Consider the following 25,970-nt stretch of genomic DNA (forward strand, 5'->3'; position numbering starts at 1 on the left):
GGTAGGACTGCAGTTTGCTGCCAAATCCCTTCGCAGGACACTCTTCTCCCTTCCAAAAAGAGCCAAGGCAGGCATCGGTACAGGAATGCCCCCAGCATGGCCGTGCTGGTCTGGGTCTCACCTGCCATTGCATATTTTCGGACATGGCTTTATTGGACCTGGACTGACCTCTGGGTCCTTGGGGACTCCTTCCACCTTGCAGGCCCATGCAAAAAAAATTATTATTTTGAGGTTATTTATTTTTTTATCTGTGATCTCTCCTACTTTTGGTTCAGATGCGCGAACACTGCCCGTGTCCTCAACACCAGGGATGCTGCCAAACCAACTTTAACTGAAAATGACCTGTGGATGGAGTCCTTCTCCTCTTCCCAAGCCCTCTTCCCTCTGTCACCAGCCCCACTTCTCCCCTACCCTGTCTGGTCTGGTCTGCCTCTGAATTTCCCTCTCCTGCGCACTTAGTCTTTTGGGGATCAGATTTCTCCTTCCTAATCCTCCTTCCTCCCCTGCTTGTTCTCTCTCAAACTATTTTACCCTCTCCTATATGATTATTTCAATTTGGATTATGCTACTTCTTTCTTTACCTGCACTTTCTCTGTGTATTTTCTATGCATGTCATATTGTTAAAATATGTGTTGAAGCTGGCAAGGAATTGTCATCAGCATTTCACACCGAATATGGCTAGAAGTTAAGACTTTTAAAGCAAAAAGAAGTTAAGCATCAAAAACACATGAAAAAAATTCTTATCGAAGACATTCAAAAGTCTGGCAAACTATCACATCCTACTAATTAAATCAGGACAGAGTAAACAAAACAAGTACATCATTTTCATGTGTCACAAAATAATGAAATGACACACATTTGCACAACTCTGCAATGAAAAGCAAGAGATAAATCTGGAAACATCAACATTACCCTGCCGATATGGTAACTTCAAGCAAGTGAACATCATAAAACAAGTCAAACCTAGTTAACGTTGGCACTATTAGCACATCTACAAATTATACAGTATTGTAATTTCTGTTTTGCCTAGTTAAGTTGCTTATATGCTATGGATATGACTTCAACCTCAGATTTTGAAAGGAAAGCAGCAGGAGAATTGCTCCAATTTTTGGCATTCCGTATCCACAGAAATGAATCCTTCTGACCACTAATGTATAAAAACCTTCTATCATATTTAATCTCAAGTGGGAATTTGATTTAAGAAGCAGATCTAGAAGCAGTTCTCCTTATAAAATAAGGTTTCAATCATATTACAAGGGGCAAGGATCTGCATCCTTATTAGCGGAGTTTGTATTTGACTACAAGAGAAGAGGGACTGCACCCATCGCAAATTCTCAGTGTGCTCAACTGTCTCTTAGGAATTGTTCAAGGCCATAGCTAACAGACCACTTGAAATAGTCCTTTTTTTTTCCCCTAATAAAGATACACTCCTGCACGTTCTGTGTAAGGAAGTAGATCTTGGGAGGTATACCCTATCCCTTTAGCAAAAGGTTACTACGACGGAACAGGAGTAAATCCAGGACAGAGAAGCTATAAAAGTACATCTTTTGACCACTGGACTTTCCATCGAGGAAGCATGGGGATAGCCATGAGGTAGGACCAGAATTTCTATGGAATAAGTGACCCTGGGTAGTGCTCCAAACCCTTGTGTTGCGCTGGTCTGCAGGTGACTTTCCTCACATGCAGAAAATGGACAGTACTGAAAAATTAAGCAGGGTACGTAAGGAGTAAAATGAGTACATCATTTTACAGTTTGACTCCTTTTTGCACGAAAGATATTAAATGCATGGAGAACTGCATTGATTCTGTCTGTAAATGAAGGGCAGTAACAAGAGGAACACTGATTACCTCTCATATTGGTTCAATTTTATAAAGGAGCTAGGAAGCAATAATCACAAGGAAATGAGAAATAATCTTCAACCAGGCTAATAAAACTAGTGTATGAGACACTTAGAGAAGGACTGTGTGGAGACCGCTTGTTTGTATCCATTAATTGCTCTATAAATATATACAATCATCCTAGTACCACTCCTTTTAAATTAGACAAAGCAGAATTGATACGATTGCTGCACATGTCTCTAGGATGATCTAAATACGCAATAGAGCTGAGGCTAAGGGAATGCAGAAATACAGGATTTCTGCTTTTCCTGACAGACCACTGCACCCGAAGACCTTTCATGTATTTCAGTGTGTCTTGTAGAGGGAGCAGCTACTAAGAAAAGCTGCATAAAATTAAACATCAGAGGTATAGATTATTATGATGGATGAAGAAGACATGTTATACATAGTCATAGAATTTTCTTTTGTAACTGTATCATACGTGGTTTTTAATATTCAGCAGAAGTGGCTTCTGGTCTCCTTTCCTTTTGTTTCTTACCAAACTCCTTCGATTTTTAAACCATACTATTGGTAGTATTCATTACCTATTTAGACTGAGTTATAACAGGGTAGTCTCCAAAGCCCAGATCCATGAAGATGTTAGGAAGCGTAATTCCTACTACATATTCCCCATGCAATTTCCTTTCCTTTTTTTTTTTTTAAAGGGAAGAAAGGCTTTTAAACAAGATTTAGACAGCTAAATACATTCATAAATCTGGGCCTAAAAACCTCTACAGGAAGAAAAGGAGCTCCTCAGCTGACTGACTCCAGTCAGATACTGAAGTTCTGAGATTTAGGATGTGATGACGGCAATTAACTTCAGGTAAAATACAAAGTAGGAATACCTTTGACCTAGAGGAGACTTGAAACGACAAGTCTCAAGTCTGGGGTAGAAAAATATGAATTACTAGTAGTTCTAAATCTGAGTAATTGGTGTGGAACAACTCAGGTGATGTATTGAGATTCAGGACCTTCATAAGTACCTAAACCACTTTCAAGCAGCATAGAAATGTTCGGAAATTGCTGTGCAGGACCAACTATAATGTTTGATTTCATTTTTAAAAATAGATATGATAGGATAAGGATTTTCTGGTTTGAATATTTCATTTGCAATTATAAGAAATAATCAAACATTTAAGCTTATGTATTTTTTATGACACAATATACGTATGGAGTTTTTTATCCCTCTGATGAAGTAGAAAGGCAAGAGATAATTTATTCCTCACCTAACTTTACAGCTCATCAGACAGCTGTGCAATTTATCACATGGTTTTTGCTGTACTGCCTGTGTTTTAGTACTCTAACCTCCCCATGCCTTTAACCAGTGCCTTTCCTCTCTCTAGCCTCAGTCACCTTGAGAAAGATCTTTTGCTCCACGTTTTGCAGATAAGAATTTACAGTCACAAAACTGTCTCAAGTCAGGTGCCAGAGTGGTAAAGATTCAATCCTTTTACAGTGACAACTTTTAACCATAAAGGCCATACTCTAAAGACCAATACCTCATGCTCTTGCAGTGCTTCGTAACCCTGAAAATGGGCAGATGTGCACTTCTCAGTGCTCTAGAAAGGGTCAGACGCTTGATGTCAAATGAGCTACAGAAGCAGATTACTGCTATCAGGTAATTTTTTACAACTGTTGCACATTTTTCTATCTCATCCCATTCCCTGAGAACTGTATTTGACTCACCTTAAAGGCGAGTCACCTGGATGCAGAGGTAGTCACAGGTAAGAAGTAATCTCAATACAACTTCTATAAAGTCTAACACCTGCCTCGTCTCTTTATAAAAATGTCTTTTATGTATCTTTTTATAATGACATTAATATCTTTTTATAAAGTTAAAACCCCTCCACGCTACAGAAGGAAAAAAAAAAAAGGCCTGGTTTTGAGTGGCTTGAATGTAGTCATTTTTAACAAGGATCACATCTTATAACTTTTCCACCTGTTAAAGCCTGATGCCTAGTTACGGTAACATGCATTAGTCACCATGACAACAATAAATTGGAGCACACATAGATACAATGCTTCTGGATGGCAAATTAATAATTTTCTCCCTGTAAGAACTTTAAACGTTCTGTGGACCAGCCAAATCCTCATTATTTGCTTACGTTTTAATTCCTAGAGCGAGAGAAGTTTTTTTAGCTCCTTGTATCTTTGGCTTTTGAAATAATGGAAACGGGTTCGTGGCGTACTTACATTTTACAAGCTCCTAAAGCTCGGTAGCCAAAACGGCCCCTCTCTGGCAGAAATGCTCCAAGGAGGCAGTTATAGGGAAATCAGGAGAAACCTACAGCTCCTCTGAAATACTATGCTTTGTGAAGTCTGAACGACTGGCTGTCGTCCTTACCATGCTGCAATACGGATCACCAGGTTTGCTCTCACGTGCACAGCAGATGTGCCCCTATCACAGAAGTGATGAAAATTCAGAGCACCATCAGCGCTACCTCTAATTCCCCAGAAGCGCCTCTGCAAACAGGGCGTGCTCCTCAGCTAGGCAAAGCCTATAGATTAACACAGAAAGGGCAGCACAACACATTGTGGGGGTGAAACTGTGCAAACCGAGCTGTTTACACGGTTTCTCGCTTTGGAAAAGTGAGCAAACAAAAACATCAGGAACAGAAGTCAAAGCTCCCCCTGAGCGAGACTGCTGCGGGCAATCCCCCCACGTCCTGTATGTACACCATACAGCCAACAGATGCTAACCACACGGCATGATACACGAATGCGCGCACACATAGTCCCCAAAGAGGGCGGACAAGTCATGAACTTTTTTTGCCACTTCAGCGACGTGACACCCGTAGATAACACCACGGCAACAGACTGTACATCCAGAGAGTGACAACATAGCCATTTATCACTGTATCTTACATTATGAACCTGATGAATCGATGAGAAAGGATATCCTGCATTCTGGTTGGTCCAGATCTCACAGACAGAGGACTGCTAATATAAACAGAAAACTACATCTCATCTTGTAAATATTAATGCACCGCAACTGCCAAAAGGCAAGAATAATTAAGAAAAGGCTTGCAATAACATTAAAGGAGGAAGTAAAACAGCTGTTAAAAGTAATTTTTATTTATTTGCTGACAAAATATTTTTGGACTGACTGCAAGGAAACATAGCTTATTCAGAGACTTTAGAAGAGGTTTCAAACTGTGAGTACAAGAAAACAATTTAGTCAGACGTGCTGGTGATGTAAAGAGAGAAAGTTATGCAGGCATAAACAGAAAATGCAGAGAGCAGAAGAAATATTGGTTACTTTCAGTTTTTGTCAGGGATGAAGTTTGAAGTCAACATCCCAATTAAGTTTTGAGATTTGAATCTCTCTCTGTTGGAGACTTTCACAGAGAGAGAGGAAGGGGAAAATCTGGCAATACAGTCAACGGGAAAAATACGTTTTCTTTGTAACAATTACCAGAAAAGAATGCATTGCAATTAAGTAAAGCAGTTGCCCACCATCTCCTTCCAACAACAGTTTCTTTGCATACAAAGATACAGATAATATTACCTTTGGTATTGACCGTGACCCCGCTGTGTAAATGAAAGGTTTCGGTCTACCTTCTACGTTATTGTACAGATAGCCTGTAGTAGCAAAGCAAAGTAAGCATACTGTAGCATCTCTAGCAAAAGCAACAGAACTAGGCAAGCACAGCATTCACCAGCATCTTTTACATATTTCCTTGTTTGGACACTCATCAAGAAAGCATCTGTGACACCTCAGCAAAAGCTAAGATAACATTTTACAGTAGCCAGGCAACTAAAACAAAGCATCAGACGTAGGATCTGCCTACAGTATCTTCGGCAGGCAGCAACAAAAGGCAATAAACACGCATGAAAAATGCAACTGCAGCATCAAGAATAGATAGCAATTCATATATCGGTAATTTAACAACAGCAAGAATGTGCATTGCTGGTTCTTGTCAGCAGCAGCAGCAGCAGGAATCTAGCACCGATGCTCAAAACAACCCAAAGAAGTGCAACTCTTCTTAGAAATATGGCTCTTGCGCTTACCTTTTGTAGCCTGAAACCTGGCTGCCTGGCTGGTGACAGACTAGGTTATCACTTCTGGTTACTGTCAGGGCAGGCTGGCATCCTCCGGACTGACTACCGAGCGCTGCCAGACAGGCTGGTGGCTGCCTAACGTTGTTAATTGTCCCTTATTTCCTTCATGATTTGAAATGTACGCACACACATCCCTTCCCCCAGCTTCAGTAATTCTTAAACTTTCCTGTATCTGTTTGATTTCTTCTCCCCCATCTCGTTTTCAAAGTTATTTGCTTCTCCTTCATGATGCGCAGGGCTCTACATTTTGATAGCATTAACTAATAAAAATTTTGACTTTGGTTTACAGTCTTCTATCTCATCCTCTGCAACTTGCTACGAAGCAGTCCTCCTCCACGTGATGAACACTACTCTCAGTGCAAGGCCAGCGGCAAACAGCGCTCCAGCTACTTCTGCTGTGCCATTAATAGGACATTGCACTAGTTGGCACTAATGACCTTTTTTCTGTCTGTCAAGCAAACTGACTTCTGGATGCTCCAGCCATGCCCATCACTGTGATGCCTACATTTGTTTGCCTGGGGGGATTCCTGAATGGGAATGCATGGCAGGAGGTTGTGGCTTCGCTTTTCAAGAGAAGAGTAAAAGAGAAGGCATTTCCATGCCAGGTGCGCATCCCCAGGCATCAGGTAATCAAGAAAACATACTGCAGTGCTATTTGGACACACTCGCTGAGGTCTTGAAAGGAGTAAGGTAAGGCAGCATGGTACTGTATGCTAGCAGACGTTTTATTTCCCCCCGGCGCCAATGTGCTGGCATGGGGCTGCCGTGATGCTGTCATATCGTACAGCCGGTTCTCACCGTCTTGGTATTCTGGAGACAAAGGCGTATCCTTAAATCCTGCCGCTCCGGAGGTCTTGCCTTTAGGGAGTGGTGCGGTGCCTCGGCCGGCTCAGCCGGGAGCCGGCGCCTGTCCCCGCGCAGCAGAGGCGTGCGGGGCTCTCCTGGCAGCGCCGCCTCAGCCGCAGAGCCGCGCGGCCGTCGCGCTGACAGCGATGCTGCGATAGCGTGTAACACGCTGCAGCATGTAAACACATAAACACACCAGATACATCTATCGGCTGCTTTGGCGCTAATGCAGGAACAGGTAACGCGACGCTGCAGTAAGTGTGCATGCAAGCTTTAAGTTGCTCCAGTTTACAAAAGGGCAGGGAATCAATCCTTTCTTACACACGCTAATGGTACCCACCCTGCCCCTCCCTCCCCAGCTCATCTTCTCCCAAACGTAAACTCACGGGTTAGCGCACTCCCCCCAAGAGCTGGGAGCTCTCAGTTTGGTACCCCTCTCTGACCGGGGGAATTCACACCTATGTATTTCACCTTCCTCTTTCCCAGGTTAAAGCAGCAGAAGATAGGCTGTCTTCAACCCCTCTTCTAAACGAAGGGAAGCCCTTCTTATTATTTTTAATTCTTTGGAGAAAGAAGAGTGCGTAAAAGCAGATGTTTGGAGCACTCACCTGCGAGACAAGTTCTGGGGCCAGGTCTCTGCTCCAAGGACTGTTCAAGCGAACTGCCCCCATCACACAGACCTACCGCCAGAATTCAAGGTTTGGAAGATCTAGGATTATGCTAAATCATCTTCAAATACAGGTGACTTGATTTATTAAATCAATAATAAATCACACAGACCAGCAGAGACCAAGAATTTCCCACGACTATGAATGCCCAGTCAGAAGGGCAGCAGCGCAAAATTCATTACTCAGTTCTGCACTCATTAATGTTTGAATGACTAAGGTACTGAAATGCAGTACAGAAAGAACATTAATTTTATGGAAGGTAATTAATTCAAATTCAGAAACCAACCTTTTCCTTGCACCACTGTAAAAATATTTAGCATTTACTATATACATATTTTATGTCTTCAAAGTGCTGAAATTTTTTAATGAATTATGAAATCCCCAAGAGAAGTACTTAAAGTTGCATACCCGTGTGCTGAAGAGGAAGGAACCAAGGAAAGGAAAAAGGTTAAGTGAGTATCTGAGGCCAGAAAATAAGCAGTAGGAGGGAGAATTGGGATTAGGCTTCAAGCAGTCATAATTTTCGGCTCCCAAAGCATATGCCCTCAAAAAGAAAGGGAAAGAGTTCAATCTGTGCATGCACTTCCACCATAATAAACACAAATACACTTGGGCACTTAATACCACTGACACAGAAGGTTCTGTGAAACAGAGAGTTTAACAAAGAACATTTTCCTAAGTAATATGGTAAAGGAGAGCAAAAAAGTAGCATCAGCTATTGCCTGATTTGTACCAAACATGCACTTATCTTAATTCTTCCCAAAAGATAAATGCGTACATGTAACATTGCAACAAGACTCTGCTATCATGATACCATTTTTGTGATAGCTATAGATGTCCCATGCATAAAAGACCTCCCCGTCTAGTCACCATGGGACACAACTGCGAGGGGCAGGAGGGGCAAAGGAAGGGCGAAAGGGAATGGCCTGCACCGCACAGCTCCTGCCATCTGCTAGGCATGATACCGGTGACTGGTTAATGGTGTGAGAGGGAGGGAGGGAGGGAGGGAGGTGAGGCTCCACATTACCCGCTCTCCACTCATCCACCTCCCTTCCCTCCCCAGCAATCCCAGTTCTGCACAGTCTCCTAATCACTTTATGACTGTCTTTTAAAAGAATTAAGGACATTTTCACTTCTATTTCTTTAACTTAACCTGCTTGATTTCAAGAAAACACATACACATAAGAAATAATATTTCTTATTCTTCTTGCTAACTTTCTCTGTGACAGAACACAATAGGGCACAATTATTTCAGGCACCTGTTGTAAAGTCAGTAGCCAATCATGTTACAAAGTGTTTGCACGTTTCCATCTGCTTCAAGTCTTTCTAATTACGCATATATTTACTGGAAAAGCTGTAGGACAGTCCATATACAGGTCTTCATGGTCCTGGGCTGTGATGGAGACAACTTAGCGTTTCATAAGGTGAAGAAAATTATCTAGGGGGAACTTACTTTAGGCTTCATCCCTAAAGACAGAGAAGACTTGGTTGATAATCTGAAGACAGAAAGTAACTGTACTGAAAGTGATCACAAACCAGTAAGATTGATCCTGGAAATTATATACTTTCTAAGAAGAAAGGAGGAAGCAACAGAAAAGAATACCTGGACAGCATACGCAGAAGGAACAGGAGCTGGGTGGAAGGCAGTCCTGATGTATTCAGCACAGCTTAACGAACTTCATTCGATAGCACTTCAGGAGATGTCACAGATTTACCTAAACTAGGAGCAATTATCCTCGGAAAGTCATAGAAGATACTGAAAGGACCAAGGAAGGCCTAAAAGAATATTTAAGATGGGAGAGGAAAGGAAGATTTGGAAAGTTATAGCCAGCCTAATGGCAGGGACCAGCAAGTTACTAGAAAAGTTGTTTAAAAATCTAGTCGCCATCTCCTGGTCCTTGTGGCCTATGAGACCTTTTGATATTACTCCTGGCCACCTGAAATAAACACTTAGGAATATTTGCATGTATGTGTGTATATCTATATCTATGTATTTTTTATTGAGGATAACAAAGAAAAAGCATAATATTGCCTGCCATGTGTTACCCGACAGAGCTTCTATGGGTCAAGAAAAAGTCAAGATGTTTATAATGAGGTTACTCAGCATGAATCATCTCAGAGCAAATTTCCTTCCTTTGTTGGAAAACTGGCCAACTAAATCAGCAGCAGCAAGGAGAAGCCCAGCAGGACGTGGACACCGATGGTGTGAGTCCCGATGTGGCGACATGTGACGTCCCATACACAAACTAGCTTCAGTCAAAATGCAGTGGTTGCACAAGAAGTTGAAATGCACGTTTAGAAAATAATTATTGGTATTGAAGCACAAGTGGACTGGAACACGCCGAGGGAATCTGCAATGACCTGCTCCATGCCATGGTTTGGAGGAGAGCTCAGGCTCTCTGGGGAGGATCCAGGAGTCAAGGACTTCCCAGAACAGGGTAAGAACTGAAAATGGATTTGATGAACTACAGAAATCAGTCAGATGAAATTCAGAAAGACAAGAGTATTCTTTGGGAAAGTAAGATTAAATACACAAATAAAATAGCAAATAAATTAGGAGAGCAATTTAACAGGGAGGTGGGGAGAGGACACAAAAAGATTTGGAAGTTTTAGTATACCTGAAATTAAATACAGCAGTCTTGCAAAAGAAAAAACAAATAAATCACAGGATAATTCAAGTTGGAAGGGAGCTCAGGAAGTTTCCATTCCAACCCCAGCTCAAAGCAGGATCAGCTGTGAGATGAGACCAGGTTGCTCAGGGCTTCATGCAGTCAGGTCTTGAAAACCTCCAAGGACAGAGACTGGACAGCCTCTCTGAGCAACCTGTCCCCCACCTTGACTGTCCTTCTGGGGAGGAATTTTTTCTCTTGCCATCCAGTCAGCACCTTTCCTCTTTCAGTTTTTGTACCCAAAGTTGCCTTTTCTCCAGCCAGCCCTGGTCCCCCAGCCTTGCCTCAGAGGGCAAGTGCTCCAGCCCCCGACCATCTTGGTGGCCCTTCGCTGAACTCCCCTCTCCTAAATGAAAAAGGAGGTATTTAATAAAAGTAGCATATTGTAACACGTGGGAAGAAACTTTTGTGCCGTACGCAGCCACCAGCAAGGTCTCATATGGGGCGGCATCCAGTTTTAGCCACTGCACTTCAAGGAGGATGGAGGCACGCTGAGAGAATCCAGGAGAGAGTAATAACAACAAACAGAAGTCTAGAAAACACCAGGGCATGGCCCTCGTCAGGTAAACGTGGGTCCCCAGTGGTCTGTTCACCCCTGAGCTGGTCCAAGAACTTTGTTGGTGACTCCTGATCTTCTGCTGCCTTGTCCACCTCTCCCCAGCAAGGCTCACCCTCTCTTGCACTTCCACGTCGCAGAGCTGGTGCATGGGAAGAGGAGGAGCTGCTGAACATAACCTCCGCGCTTATTCCCCCGCCACCTCTCCCTCTGCGTCTCACCGCAGGGCTGAGCCTCGGGAAATCGCTCCCATCTCCTGGCGCTGCAGCCCCAGCGAGGCGCAGGAGGGAAGGAAAGCAACAGCAGCAAACGCCGCTCTAGCTGATGCACGTTATTTAACTTGCTAACTATAATTCAGTCTAGCTCCAGAAATGAGGAGAATTTTGGATCAAATCCCAGAAAAAATCACTCCTGGCATGGCAAACAATCTTTAAAGGTGCAACAGCTGAAAGAAACAAACGAAAATCGTATGAATGGGGCTGCCTGGTCCCTTTTGTAATCGTCACTCCAAATGTTTTAGGACCACGGGAGAGCAGTTGTGCCATGTCAATAGATGTTGCTTCCCTGAATGATCCCAGAGCTCTGGCGAGAGCTTGCCTTACTGGCAGGAATAATCACAGATCTTCCTTCGAAAACACGATCTTCAGAGACAGAAAGTGAAATTTGAAATTAGTATTTCTTTTAGAGAAGCAGAAACTAGAAATAACACTTCTTATTAGAGTAAGTACATGCGTTTCGCATTGGTATATTTCTTTTGCTTCTCCTGAAAATACTTCACATGAAGATTTCCAGAAAATCACTGGCCATCCTGGAACGGCTTTCTTGCAGGCAGGCAGCGGGCGACAGGCGTGAGCAGCGACGCCGCGCTCCCGGTCAGTGCACCCTGTCAGCAGCTCCCAGGGAGGATTCACAAGAACAGGCGTGCCACGGCCAGCACACCCTGGGAAGGGAGACGACTGGCCCACGACCACAGCGAGCCTGCAAAGATGTCACCTCCAGCCGGCAGCAGGGCGAGCAGGAAGGCCAACCTCCCGCGCCAGGGTCCATGCTCTAGGTCCTGTGCACCTCCACCTCTTCCTCCACGCAGGGCCACACTTTGCACATTTTCCTCCGACAAGAAAAGGCTAACAACACAGCCGTGCTTCTCTCTCACCTAGCCAACACCCTCCTTCATGTGACGGTGATCTTCTCTGACAGGCAGGCACTTTTCATTTGATTTCGATCCAGTAACCCAGCAGTTGGGTTCCTGCTGGGGAGGACTGACTGAAGGTCTTGCCAGTGGTTTGCTAAGGCTACGGCTGCCCTGCCCGGCTCCCGGAGGTGCAACGTTACAGCCGCAGCTCTGGCCCTGCGACGCCTGTGAGGAGCCAAGCCTCTTCTGATTGACAACACCCCTTCTGCTGTGCTGCCACCTACAAGTGCACCCCAGCCTTTTAGCCTTGCATACAGGATATAAACTTCTGGACAAATACCACCAATAAAGATTATGAGACTTTGGTCTCCGAACATGAGGTACAGGTACCTACATTTTAGCCAAAAAACCCAACAACAAAATAAGTGGGCTTTTTCAGAAGAGCACCCCAAACTCTAAGTACAACTTTTTTCCAGCAGCTCAAAAATGTAAGTGTTAGATATTAAAATTCAGCTTTGACTCTGAAATATTCAGATTTTCAATAAGAATAGTTTATTTGACAGTAGAAGCTACGTCTTCTCTGTTTTTCGTACAATCCTCCTCCATTTTTCATACAACCTTTCTGATGCAGAGCTTCCAGCTCATAAGACTGAGTGTGAAAAACAGTAAATTAATAAAGAACATCTGTCCCCATCTTGAAAGAACATCTGTCCCCTTCTTGGTGTAGTATTTATGGCTTTAGTTTGGATCATTAATACCAAATATAGAAGCAGCTTCCTTAATTCCATATGCTGAAGCAGCATGTAGGTATGATCCACATCCCACGACTTTATTTCTAAAATGCTAGCTTCTGTAACATTGTTGAAAAAATTGTATCTTTCTATTCAGACAGAAATTACTTAGATTTTTCATAATGTCTTTATCAGTTTACTTGTCCATTAAATACACAATACTCAAGGGATTTACAGATGAAAGTTTGCTGAAATTTACAGTTCAAGATACAGCCCTCTATGGCATTAATACCTATCTGAATTAAAAAGACAACTGTCAGTAACATCTATACTATGCAATAAAAATAGATTTAGTTAAGCATTTTTCTTCTGATGTTAAATGGAAGGTCTTCATGGTTCAGTCATCTTTCCATATTAAAAATAAAATGCACCTAAAAATATGAACCTTAGAGCATTTTCTTTCTATTTTACATACTTGTCTTTAAAATGGCTGTCTGTTCATCCTCACATCACACACTATTTTATGCTTATAAAAAATGGAAGTAAGAAACCTTAGAAATAACAACAGAATGAAATAATCTAGACAACCCTATTTTGTATTTATTGCTTCTTAAATCTACTAGTAAAGAATTCTGTTATTTCACCAGTAATTTCAACCATTGATAAAACCCATTCTTCATTGCTTCTTAGATAATCTTATCTTACACACCAGTATTCTCCTGGGCATATTTTCCTTCATTCACCATAATCTTTAAATCCTCCCAAAGCAAAGAAGGAGACAGGAAAACAAACAGGAAACAAGCAAATAAAAAAAAAGTCAGACTGTGGTTAAAAGTTTAAAAAACTAAAGGTGGGTCTTATGAGACAAGAGTTTTATTTTTGGCTCCTTCAACCTTTCAGTGTCCTTCAAACTTTCAGTGTCATCTTAGCCAACCTGAACACCCCTGTACCTCAATTTTCTTAGCTGTAAAATGGAAAACATTATTTTAAATCACATAGTCCCCCAGTGCACTGGAAATATGAATGCATTAGTATCTGTGAAGTATTTGGAAGATAGTATTGAGTTGAAGGTATTATTTCAGAAGGCAGCAAAATTATTTCACAATTTTCCTATAAACATATCTTTGCTAATTCTGTTTCTTGTTCTTATTACACTTTTCCTCTATTGTAGATAAAGGATCTCTGGTACTAACTCCATTTAAATGACTGTCTCCTGCATATCAATCCTAATCCTGCAACGAATTATTATATCTCACAAAATAATGTTACACGGCAGAATCCCAACAATCAGGGTCGCTTTACTTCAAGCTTACCAGTCATTACAATGACCTTACATTTAAGTTATCTTGTGTTTTAGGAGAAAAAAAAATAGGAAGAGCCCTCAGACCATGGGACCAAAGAACTCAGAAAGGCTTTCAAAATTAAGTTTGGGTTCAGCATCTCTGGGAAAGAACTTCTCCTGCCAGCCTTTGTGAGTAATTTTTCCAACTCTCTGAGATCTTAAAGGATTCTCTTCCTTCCATCACAGCCCACTGGGGTGCCCCCCATATGGGCCATGACTAGGTTTATCCTACCAGAAAGCTTACTCTGACTCATTACCAGTTTTTTCTCCCGGAGGCAGACACAGCCCGGAGCTTTCCCCAGAGCCTTAAAGAGGCGCCCGCCTACCGCCTCCCGAAATGACAGGCCTCTCCCATCTTGGGGTGCACCGCAGGTTCAGCCCTGTGGGGAGAGCGTGCGTCAGCATCGGGGTGATGCCCGACCTGGCTCTGCTTCTGCAAGGAGCGGCGTGGGCAGGGGTGCTCCCCGCACCTCCCTGCCCGCCTGCCGCGGGAAGGATGCTTTCGGCCCTTGCTCCCGGCTTGGGGCAGGGTGCGGTGCTCTGAACACCACGGCGAGAGGTCTTACGGACCACGGTGGCTAAAAGCACCGCATGTCACTGGCTGGAGCAATAAACAGCAACAGCCTCGGGGCTGGCAGTCTGGGATATGCTTGCAGCTAGTACCTAAAGCTTCTCTGCTGCCTGGAGAATTACAAATCCTAAAGACCTGACATTTTAATTGGTGTATTTTAATGAACTTAGCTATGCTTCCTTTTAACCTCCAAAGCTCTTCCCTGCAATTATATATTTCCACTGCCCCCCCCCCATGATTTCAGGGGTGAATGAAGAGCCCAGTCCCTTCAATGGGACTCCTATTGATTTTGGTTCCAAAGTCCTTGGGCTTCGCCTGTATGATTTCAGTTCTATTTTAAAGGTTTAGGCAATCTTAAGAGCAACTTGAGCTATTTTAAACTACGTTAATTTGATCATATTAATCTACATGTTGCAGGCTCAGAATTCAACATCCACAGTCAAAGATGACTCAGACAACTCAATCTTTTCTGGATTTTTTTTTCCTTTTTTTTTGGAAAACAAACCATCTCACAACCTTCTGTATTACCTTTTTGGCAGCTGTAATTTATCCAACCAGATGTCAAAGACTTTCAAAGTTGGATGACCAACTGGAGAGCTGGATGGCCAAACCTATTCCAGTGAGGAATCTAAATTGGTTAGACTCATTGTTTATATTAGGATTTTCCCCTCTTAGGTCGCAAACAGTCTGCTAGGGAACGGTGAATGAAGGTACACGCTGGCCTTGAGACAAAACCACCCACATTAAGTAAATTTAAATCAGTGCTTCCTCCAAGAAACAAAGTGTTGTATTACTTACAAGCAGATTTGATTATGGTTTAGAGAATTGTTTAAACCCATTTAGCAGATCAAAGGAAAACAGATTTAAACTGATGTGCTCATTGTTTTAACAAACACTGGTTGATATCTGATGCAAAGACCAACATGCTTGATGACTCCCATGTAAAAGTTTAGTGAAAACACAGACCATAGTAAAGATGGAAACATCAGGTCTCACCATCTTCTCAAAATATCTTCAGATTTTAGATTTTTAAATTGAGGCTCAAAATAGTCTTATCCTAACATTTCTGAAATAAAATGAAGTTCATGAATGCAATACCATGAATAAGCTCTCAAATACCATGTTGGCCTCCCTCTTCAAGGCCAGAAAAATACCCATTAATCTCATCGCCAGGAACACACCTAAAACCCTTTCAAAAAATCACAGCATCAAAGATGACTTTATGCACATCTGTCTACTATAGCATCCAGTAAACATGCAGATTCATACAGCAGCATGCAAACAGCCTAGCAAACAAAGGGTTAAGACAAAGAATATCCTCAAAGCAATTCCAATAATCCGTCTAGATCATTCTGTTTGTGAGAAGTGTTCTAGCTGGAAAGCTGGACTGGTATCAGCTCAGAAGTTGTTGTTGATCTGACATAAGCCAAAGGAACGTGCAAACTGCAAGGACGAAGTTGCTAGATAAAAAAAAAAACATGGAGCAGAAAGCTCATGTTAAGAATCAGTTGGATCTCCTTTATTTTCCAGAAACAATTATTTTACCTTTAATTTCAAAGGGGCTTTGGGGGAAAAGACTGAAGGAAATATAGTTCATTTCAGCAAAGCACATATTGCAAAAAATAAATTTAAAAATCTATTTTTGGGCCAGAATGGTTGAAGAAATCCCTGATTAGCCTCTTAATGGGGTGAGTCCAATTTAGTGAGAATGATCACCAGAGGGAGTCATTGACTTTCCCGTTAAAGTCAAAGGGAATTTTACATACATCAGGAGTGCAGAATTTGGGGGCAGAGCTGAGAAAGACTCCAAATAGATTGGAGTTCAGGGACTAACACAAAACACTGTTTTATGGATTTCATCTGAATCCATTTTCCCCTTTGGAGTCCCAAAGGATGATTGCTATATTCAATGGTGAAAGTTAAAGAGAAGGCACTGAAGTCATTCATGCAGTGGGTACACACTCCCACAAAAAGAATCCCAGCACTTAATTGGTTTTAAAGTGGTTTGGAGTGGTGTAAGCACTAACTGCTCAGTTTTCTCTTTGGATATGCAACATATCACAGTCTTTCTGGAAAAGCAATTTTTAACAGCCCAAAGAAAATCTCCAGGTACCATATATGAGAGTGTGTCATACCTCTTGGGAATATCAGGACTTCAAACAGGAAAAGAAGAGTGAAAAGGAGACAGGAAGAATTGCTAGTATGTTTTTTTGGGTTGTTCTGTTGTTTTTTTTTTTTTTTTTCTTCAATGTTAGTGACTAAAAGAGGAAGTGAGAATAGGGATTTGTGAACCAAGTGATAAAAGGAACTAAGTAGATGAGCCAGTCTACTCAGCCATGAGCAAGTGTGTATTTCATGCTCAAACACCTAAATTCCATGACCTTCAAAGAAATATTTTGGTGTTAAGAACTGGGCTTTTCCTTGCTGGACTTCAGCTCAACCTTGTTCTTGATGCAAAAGCCCAGCAGACTTTGGTTTGAAAACAAGCTCGTTCACTAGGCAACTTCCCCCTTAATTCTGTACAGTAAGATTATACAGCAGAAAATTAGGAGATTAAAAAAGGCAAAGAAACAGCCCCACCCAACCAAATGCAATTTCACTTCCCTGGAAATGTCCTCTGAACAAATGGAATTCAATTTGTTTCTGTGTTCCCAGGTAACGGCAGCACCTTGTTTTGCTTGTTTATTTAATTACTTCTCCTTGTTCATGCAATTAGCTGAGAGGCTGCAGCCTTTTGTTCATTATGTTAACCATAACACAGTTATTTGCATAGCTGTTTCCATTTTGAGGCTGAATTTTGGATAGAGGCTCTATTTTGGGCTGCGGCAGGCAGACAACTGTTGGGAAGCCTCACGCAGGGCAGCATGCAGCAACCTGCTCCTTCGCGGAGTGAGTCGCTCCGGGAACCGCACTGGCTGCCCATCTGCTTCTGACGGCAAATCAAAGCCCTATTTCCAACATGCGCTGCAAAGCACTGCATGGTTTAAGACCTGGTTGTCTTTCACCATATGTACCACCAAAAAACAGCTGAGTTCATCCTAAAGCATTTTCGCCAACAGGCTGTCCAAGCTTAACTTTACTGCCCTTTAGAATGGTACAAGACGTCACTCTGGTCAACGTATGCTTGATTTAAAATTATCAGTCCTCTTACTGTGGTTGGGTGAAAAAATTTAGAGATGGAGGCTAAGGCTTTCTTTCATGAACAGTTTGATTTAACATCCAGTTGAGTCTAGCGCTGTTGCTCAAATGAGTTGTTGCACAGTTAAATCTTTTCTTAAAACACTCAAGATCTATCCCCAGATCACAAAGTTTAGCAGAATGCTGACTCTCTCCATTAATAAATGCAGCAATCACCACCCCCTAAGTCCTCTGAGTTTCTGGCAGTGAACTGATGTCAGCTTATTTTTATCTAAGTTGCTCAGAAATTGAGGGATCTGCACCTTCTCACAGAAACGAGAGGCAGAGTCAGTGCTGGTGGGAGTCTGCATGCTCTGGTGTGCAGGAGGCACCTTCATCTCAGCCTCCAGGCACCTCAACGCCCCCAAAACTCTACCTCTCAGGAGAAACCGCACACCAACTTACACTATTTGAAACACAGAGAACTGGAACAGACAGCTTCGAAAAATTGACAGTCTTTGTAGTTTACAATTCAGCCTTCATATATGACCCACAGCTACAGTTAGGATCAGTTCTGTAACCAACTGCAGCAAGGCCCAGCCTTTTAATGGCATGGTTTTAATCCTACCTGTGCCATCTGCCTCTCCAGCTTTGACCGGGGAATATCATCAAAATAGTTTTCATTTCTTCTTCTCCTTGCATCGCCCTGCATGATAATGTGGGGAACGTCCAGGGAGCCACCGGTAGTGAAAGTGCTTTGGCTAAGTGATGGAGACAACTGAGGAGGAGTGTGGTTACCGCTGGGTTCCTGGACAGAGAGCAGAAAAGTGCAGCATAAGAACAACAGCACATTGCTGACTTCAAACCACACATTTAAAAGTGTATTTGAATTATTCATACTAAAAAAATTAAGGAACGATTCCTGAAGTAGAGGTTACTGTGGATGAACTTTTGAGACTTGCTGCCTAAGGTGCAGAGCCCATGTGGAAAGAAAAAATTTTTCACTATTTACATGAACTAGTGGCAAATTCCCTCTCCAAAACCTCCTTGTGTAATATATACTCCCTTCTAGGACTGCTACAGAGATAAAGCAGTGAGTTACTTGTTGTTAAGGCCCAAATAAAGCCATGATTTAGGACTAGCTATTTGTAAGATGAAATACATTCTCACCACTTCTGAGCAGCCGCTCTGAGCAGTGGAAGTGATTTGAAAGTGATTTGAACTCTAGCAACATCTCTTGCTGGAAAAAAGAAATGCACGAACATTTACAAAATATAGGGACTTTGCAATTTTTATAGGTCTTGAAGAACATCCGTTTAACTTGAAGTATTGGATATCAGAAACATGCTAAATCACAATTCGTAGAATGCATGAAAGCATCAGAGTACAAATATTTTACAAGGCTTTTCTTGTAATCTGTGCTGAACTGTGACCTTGCACCAGTCACTGTGCAAATACCACAGCAAATTGATACATGAACTCTATCTAATAAACAGCTAAACATGTCCTCCTGATCATACATTTTACCAGGATCTGCCACCGCACCGCTCACCGACAGCCACCGTACGTATGTTTGGAAACACCTATTCTCATGCACATCACATCACTTGTTCAAACACCAATTACAAACATTGGTGCCCAGCTCCACCGTTCAACACTGTCTTGGAGACTGCAATCAGCAGGAGCAGAGCGCAGCGTGCTGGGCAGCCAGTCTGCACACACCCCGCCCCAGTGGGGACTGTAAAACACCATCACAGCAACTGGACGGGGAAACGTGTTCCTCTCTCATGATGTAGGCTACTGGGCTCAATTTATGTGACACTAGAGATTTCTCCGATAGTAAGTTCTTTGGAGGCAGAGCGTACCCAGGAGCGTGTTTGCACAGTGCAGACCTTGTCTAAATTACCTATTGCTGTAATACTGTATTTCAATACTGGACAACAAGAAGGGACCTGAAGATACTAGAGGAAGCAAAGACCTGCTCCGGTGTGCATGGAGGGTAAAAAACCCTGCCTTTTTATTTAAAGAAAGAATTAAAGTGGATATTTCATGCATGAATACATTGAAGCAAACCTAATTCTGAAAACCATCAAGGTACTTTACTCCATGCTGTTAAGAAACAAGATCCGGTGTAAGAAATCAGAGAGCTGTAATCTCTTCCAAATGGAAAGGAAAGTTGCAATTCTCTGTATGCGTTCAAGTGATAGTAATGTCTGATGTTAATATTTGAAGTGTAGGAGTCTAGGTGACATTATTCCTTGCAGTCACAGTAACGGATTAGTATTTTTCATGTTGGTTGACTAAAATCAGGGATATATAGTTGTTTAGCAACTTTTAATTAGCTGTTGTTTTTTTTTTTTTTTTAATTCTCTAGCTTTCCTATGATCTGAGACAAGCACTTGACATTTCCCAGGGCAAAGAAAGGAGTGTTTTCCTCTTAGGAATAGTCTTTTTCCCTCCTTCACAAAAATCCACCTACATTTGGCCCAGTTAAAAGCTTCTGAAAAGCTGTAGTTGCACATGCTCAGAAGGTTTGGGGAGGCATAATCTCTAAAACCTACCCTCCATGGGCCCCAACTCTGACTAGATGGTGCACACGCTTCTGCCCTGAAAATAACCTGAGTACAGGGGCACCAAACGAGATCCTTTCTAATGACTTCTACCCGCCGCTCCAGCCAGGTAGACAACCCCTCTCTGCTCCGAATCGCAATTCACCCACTGTTAGTAGACCGATAGGGCCATTAGCACGTCAAAGTGACAGATGACTGGGCAATGGACACACAGATCCCAGCTCTCATCGAGCTTTTCATACTTTATCAAACTGCATATAAAGAGGAAATTCACTCAGAGATCTATATCGGAAGATTGCTGGCAAGGCAATACAGACAGGAATTACAAAGTCAAGAAATAAAAGAATTACGGTGCCTCTGCATTATGGAACAGTATGTAATTGTATGATTTTATGCTATTTTCTCAAAGTCGTCCTTCACAGCACAGATGGATCCTCAACTGTGCAGCATGTTGTCATATACTCAGCACTGTGTTATCATTAGTTATCGTGTAGTCAGTATTTTATTCTCACCTCGTTTTGTGGCCTCAAACCCCTTCCCTAAACTCTATTCAAATCCTGCTCTGGATGACTATAGGATGCTATGGATGCTATAGGATGACTAATATTGCCATTTTCATGATGCTCTTAAGTGCTTTACAAATGTCAATCAATTTATTTTCACCACACCCTGTGACTTCTGGCATTTTATAACCAACACTTTAGTGTGGGGGACCTGAGACACACAGACAAATGTTAAAAAATATCAGTCACTTTGGATGCCCAATTACAGTATCTATTGCTTGATTTTCCAAGTGCTTGTATTCAAAATTCCACTTCTATTGATCTGATTTGCAGTGCTGTGTGCTCAGCACTTGTATAAATCAGACTCCAGACTCCAGTCAAATATGCAGAATGTCGGTAACATACAATTAGTGACTGTTTATGAGGCAATTACCTAAATAACTTACCAAGTGCTATCCAAGGGTTTTGTGGCAAAAGCAGGTGTAAATCTGTATTTTCACAGCTACAGCTATTCCTTTAATCGTGAGTCTCTCTCCCATTCTTCCTTCGTTCCTCCTCCTCACTCCATACCCACTTTCTCACCTCCTTAACAAATCTGCAGACCAGGCATGGATGCCCATGCAGGTGCTATCATGTCCTCAGTACCGTGCTACTGTTAGTCACCAGGTATTCATATCATGTTTCCACCCTGCTGTGAATGCATGGATACATGCCCTGCAGTGATGCCTGGTCATGTATTTCACTATCGAAACCTGCTGCATCCCCACCTCTCAATCCTGCTGGTCATATAAAGCTAGAACCACACCAGTCAGGGCTGGAAGGGAGCTTAAGAGATCCTTCCCCAGGCTGCCTAGGTGAACCTCATGCCCCACAGATGTTTGTCTAACTATTTCCTAAAAACAGGAATTCTCCCTAGTGAATTAATTCTTGTGTTACACTATCATTACTATTGTAACGCTGCTTCTCCAAATTTTCAGCCTAAATCGTTGTTCCTTTAGTTTAAATTCCGGCCTCCAGTGCTGACCAGGTGAGGATGGGGTTCCACAAATAACATGGAAACTGGTCCTGTAATTAAAGATTATAATGCACTCAAGGAAGGAAAGCAAGATTGCATAGGTAACCTGAGATCCAGCATTGTCTGACTTTCAAGTATATGACTTTGAAATCAAAATAACTTTTCCTTAGTACACAGTTATTGTGGGAATAACATATTTTGTGGATATTTTTAACGTTTGTTGCCTTTCCTCAATATTTAACCATTTCTTCCTTCGAAATATTTTAAAAGCTAATACAAAAAGAGTCGAAAAAGATAAAGTGTTAGCCATGCTTAAGTTGACCTTGGGACCTTAAAAGTAGACTCTTGAAACAACAAACTATCTTTTCTACTGATCTAGAGCAACCCGATCTAGTGGAAGGTACCCCTGCTCGTGGCAGGGGGCTTGGAACTAGATGATCGTTAAGGTCCCTTCCAACCCAAACCATTCTATGATTCTACATAAATCGATCCTCTAGTAGCAGCAGACAGTTTATTTAAACCAATTTTCAAGCTAAAAATTATAGCAAACTACAGACTAAATACTATGTCCTCATTTCGTGTGAAATGGCACAGTAGCAGTTGATGGGAAAGAAAACTTTAATCCAAACTCATGTCCTCCTCTTTAGGATTCTCTGTGAAGACTCCAATACCACAAGGTGATGAATGACATTTAGCACTTGCCTGCATCAGTAGCTCTAGCTGTGGAGCAGCAGACTACTTTTTATGATTTTGACTACAGATGGAGGATATCCAGTTTTCTCTTCACTATTAACTGAGAATATACAGCCCTAACCAATGACATGGGCTGTGGAAACTTTCCCACCTGCTGAAGAGGAACTAATTCCCCAGTCCAGAGCACTGAAAGTATTGAGCAAAAATGTGCGACTTTCAAACGATTCCTCTTTTCTGGGAGCGTTTTAACACCTGCCAGGAATAATTCGCATAATACATAAAAAACAAAACACAAGAAAAATATTGACGTGTTTGTGCAATGTGCCTTAGAGCAGGACGTTAGAGACTTGTGAGACCTTTTTCAATACGGCATTAGGAATAGGTTGAATCTGGGGGGGGGCCTAAAATGTCTGTATGTGACATCTGAGCATAAGCAGGGTGAAAACAGGCTGGTCACAGAAATTGTTAGTGTATGTAAAAATAAGCCCTCATTCTGTCTTTTTCTATTTCTCTTTACACCAGGAAACTTAACTTGGGAGCAGAGACACTCTCTGACATTTGGAAATTTAGTCCCAAATGAGATTCCAGTCAGAAATGCAGCCCCATGAAAATAATCAGATCCAATCAAATGCAAAAGGTGTAACCTAAAATATCAAAATAAAAAGTGTTGATATAATCTCCGTTGGAGAGAACACAGTAGGAATGGGTCATCAGACCACAACTCGATAAGGGTAACAGACAGCAAGGAAGCAAAGGCATTGGATTAGAGAAACCGAGTGAAGGTGGTGTAATGAGAAGAGATTAAATCTGACCAAGTGTGGAAAAACCCCAGGGACATTGCAACAAGGTTTCTGAAAGAGGGAATACAAATGAAAATTAAAAACACGATGAAACTTTTGATACACAGAAACATCTTAATGCCATTAAGATATCTCAACAATTTCAAGAGGCTCTCTTTAAAGAAAGCATAAAGCATATGTCTGAAAAGTAAGTGCAAGCATTTTAAAACATGAAAGGAAAATGGTAACTCTCCTTCCACAATATCGATTGCCTGGACTGGGATTCCTGTGGGCAAATGTAGACATGCAGCTTGTACACACCTGGTCCTGAGCTAGTTTCTTGAGCAAAGAAGATAAGCTGGTACTTCTAAGATACTACTTATCTCATCCTAAGGTAGACATCTGAAACAGGTCAGATGAATCACCCAGTAAAAATGTCAATTTATCTCTGCTGGCTATACGGGGAGGTGCGACTGAGCAGGTCAGCCTAAGACATCTACACTGTAAACTTCTCAAGTGAGGTAAGTTGAATCCCACTCAAAGCGGCCGTTGTTTTCATGTGAATGTTATGAAACGCTGACTTTTCGAGAAACGCAAACAAATTTTCATGGGGACTCACCCTGAGGGTTATTGACCGAGGTGGTTTCTGAGGAGGATCTTCGTGAAGTCTGTCTCCCAAAGACGCCAGAACGCGCTTCCGGTGGCCAATCAAGCTAATTTTTAAGACCTGAAATAGTAACAAAAATATCTCGTTAAAAAGAACACATTGCAATAATTAAATGAAGATCCCTTCAGAGAGAAGCCATTTTCTCTTTAAACCTTTTAACAAGTTAGTCCAGTACACAGGCTAAGCAGACAGAGAGCAGCGCGAGGCAAACAATCAGCAGAGAAAATGAGAGGCGAGATCAAGCAGAGGAAAAACCCTGTAAAATGAAGGAAGAAACCAAAGCAGGTATAGATGTGGAAAGCTGGGGGGAAAAAAAAATAGGCTCAAAAATGAGTAAGAAGGAAAGGAAAATGAAACAGGAAGAGAAGGCAGCGGAGCGGGAGCAAAAACAAAGGAAGGGGAGGAGGAGACTGGAGAAGGAAATGTAGAGGTGCAGGCAAACAGTAAGTTATGAGGATTAAAGGGATTCGTGGGAATGGGAGGGATGAGGAAGAGACTGAGGAATGGCCAGTGAATGCTTAGAGAGGGCAAGATGGGAGAAAAGGAACCGCACAATGAATAAATGTTATCACTTATAAATCTATTCACCATGCCTTCCACGGGTAATCTCCAAACGACACGTACAGTTTGCATTATCGTGTAGAATTGTTCTTGCGTAAGAAACACAGGACGGACAAACTTTGTCCTGGAGGTCTATTACTTTTATCAGATGCAATGAAAAAAATCTCTGTTGCATACAAACCCGACCATCAGTGGATAGGTTCAAATACCTTGTGCTTGTCCAAACTCCAAGAACGCTGCCAAAAAGGTGTTCCAGATTTACTGCAACTACTCCCCACTTGTATGTCTCTGTGTCCCTGCCACGCACAAAACCACCACTGCTCTCAGGAAAACAGAGAGGGCAGAAGCAACAAGTTGGGAATTTAAGCATTAGTGGAAAAAAATCGTATTTTGACGCTATTCTTTAATGGCTAAAATGGCTTCGAAGTGTAAAGCAGCCCTAATTGTAGAAGCAAGCCTCTGCTCTGCACACAGCAGTGTCCTCACATAACTCTTCCAGACTGCATGTATGGTTTCATACACCAGACTTGCCTCCATTCCCTCTCAGAAGACAGTACTTCCCACTATATTTAGGACCACCGTGTGTCAACACCCTTCAGTCGAGAGGAATTTCTCACTCAACCTAGAAAAAGTAATAGTTCCCAAAAAACCACTGAAAATGCTACCTCTTAAGTGAACAACTACCTCAGTTTAAGCAGTACCGCTAAGAGCTACCACTCATGAGAACAAACAAAACTCAAACCCCAGCAACTCCCCTACGACACCTCTTAGCTCCAGTATCTCAGGATATGGTACAGCAACACGACATCATTATTCTGTTGGGTGAACTCCTGCCTATCCATGGGCACGTGAATTCATCCACGCTTCCTCTGCTGGACAACTCTGTGCTATCTGATATTGTTGAACATCAAGAACATCTTGTTTGCCCACATCTACAAAGTGATGGGCTATGACATGAAACAGATGGAGGCCTTCCTTTGAGAGGCAGCTTACAGGGTTGTTGCAGACCCTGCTGCTCAACAGCAGACCCAAGCTGCAGAGTCCCACAAGCCTGCTCTGTGCTCTCCTATTAGTCTAAATCTGGAGAAGCACGATTGAAGCTGAGATAGCGCAGCACACACAAAAATGCCGGAGGCATGCAGGAGACTTAGTTATGTATTCAATTTACATTGAATGTTAAACAGAAGGGTGCACAGTTTATCTCCATATTTAACTATATGAAACACGTGAATGAACTACAGCTGCTTTAAGCATTACTCAGGTAATGCACTTCAGTGAACTTGCTTCTTTCATAACGCTTCCCCATCATCAAGAGCATTTACCCAGAGATTTTTAAGTCAAGCTACAGTTCTTGGGTTGTTTCAAGGTCCTCAGCGTTCTGACTGCCTTATTAGCTATATCAAACCACACAAAGCAATTCTCTTTGACTTCACAGAGCTGTTGAACAACAGGAGAGAAAAGGACACGGGTCTTGAGGGACTTTGCACATAAGAGATCAGCAGACGGGTCTAAACGGTTATATTATTTCAACAACTGCGCTCAATTTGAAAGCAATACAGATCTTTGAACACCATACGCACTGCTAAGCTTATTCCACATTTTGTTTTTCC

General features: G+C 42.1%; 1 protein-coding gene across 6 annotated transcripts in view; it reads right to left on the bottom strand.

Annotated features, from left to right (window-relative positions):
* The window catches only part of ANKS1B (ankyrin repeat and sterile alpha motif domain containing 1B), a 452,062-nt gene that overhangs the window by 30,781 nt on the left and 395,311 nt on the right, over positions 1-25,970 (bottom strand). For all 6 annotated transcript variants that reach the window (XM_075497691.1, XM_075497704.1, XM_075497731.1 and 3 more), the window contains 2 exons: positions 23,752-23,859; positions 18,201-18,380 (listed from right to left, as the gene is read on the bottom strand). In XM_075497691.1, the coding sequence (XP_075353806.1) occupies positions 18,201-18,380; positions 23,752-23,859 (288 nt within the window). The remainder of the gene's footprint in view (positions 1-18,200; positions 18,381-23,751; positions 23,860-25,970) is intronic.

This window comes from Mycteria americana, chromosome 1 (genome assembly GCF_035582795.1).
Source record: "Mycteria americana isolate JAX WOST 10 ecotype Jacksonville Zoo and Gardens chromosome 1, USCA_MyAme_1.0, whole genome shotgun sequence".
In the NCBI taxonomy this organism is placed as follows: domain Eukaryota; kingdom Metazoa; phylum Chordata; class Aves; order Ciconiiformes; family Ciconiidae; genus Mycteria; species Mycteria americana.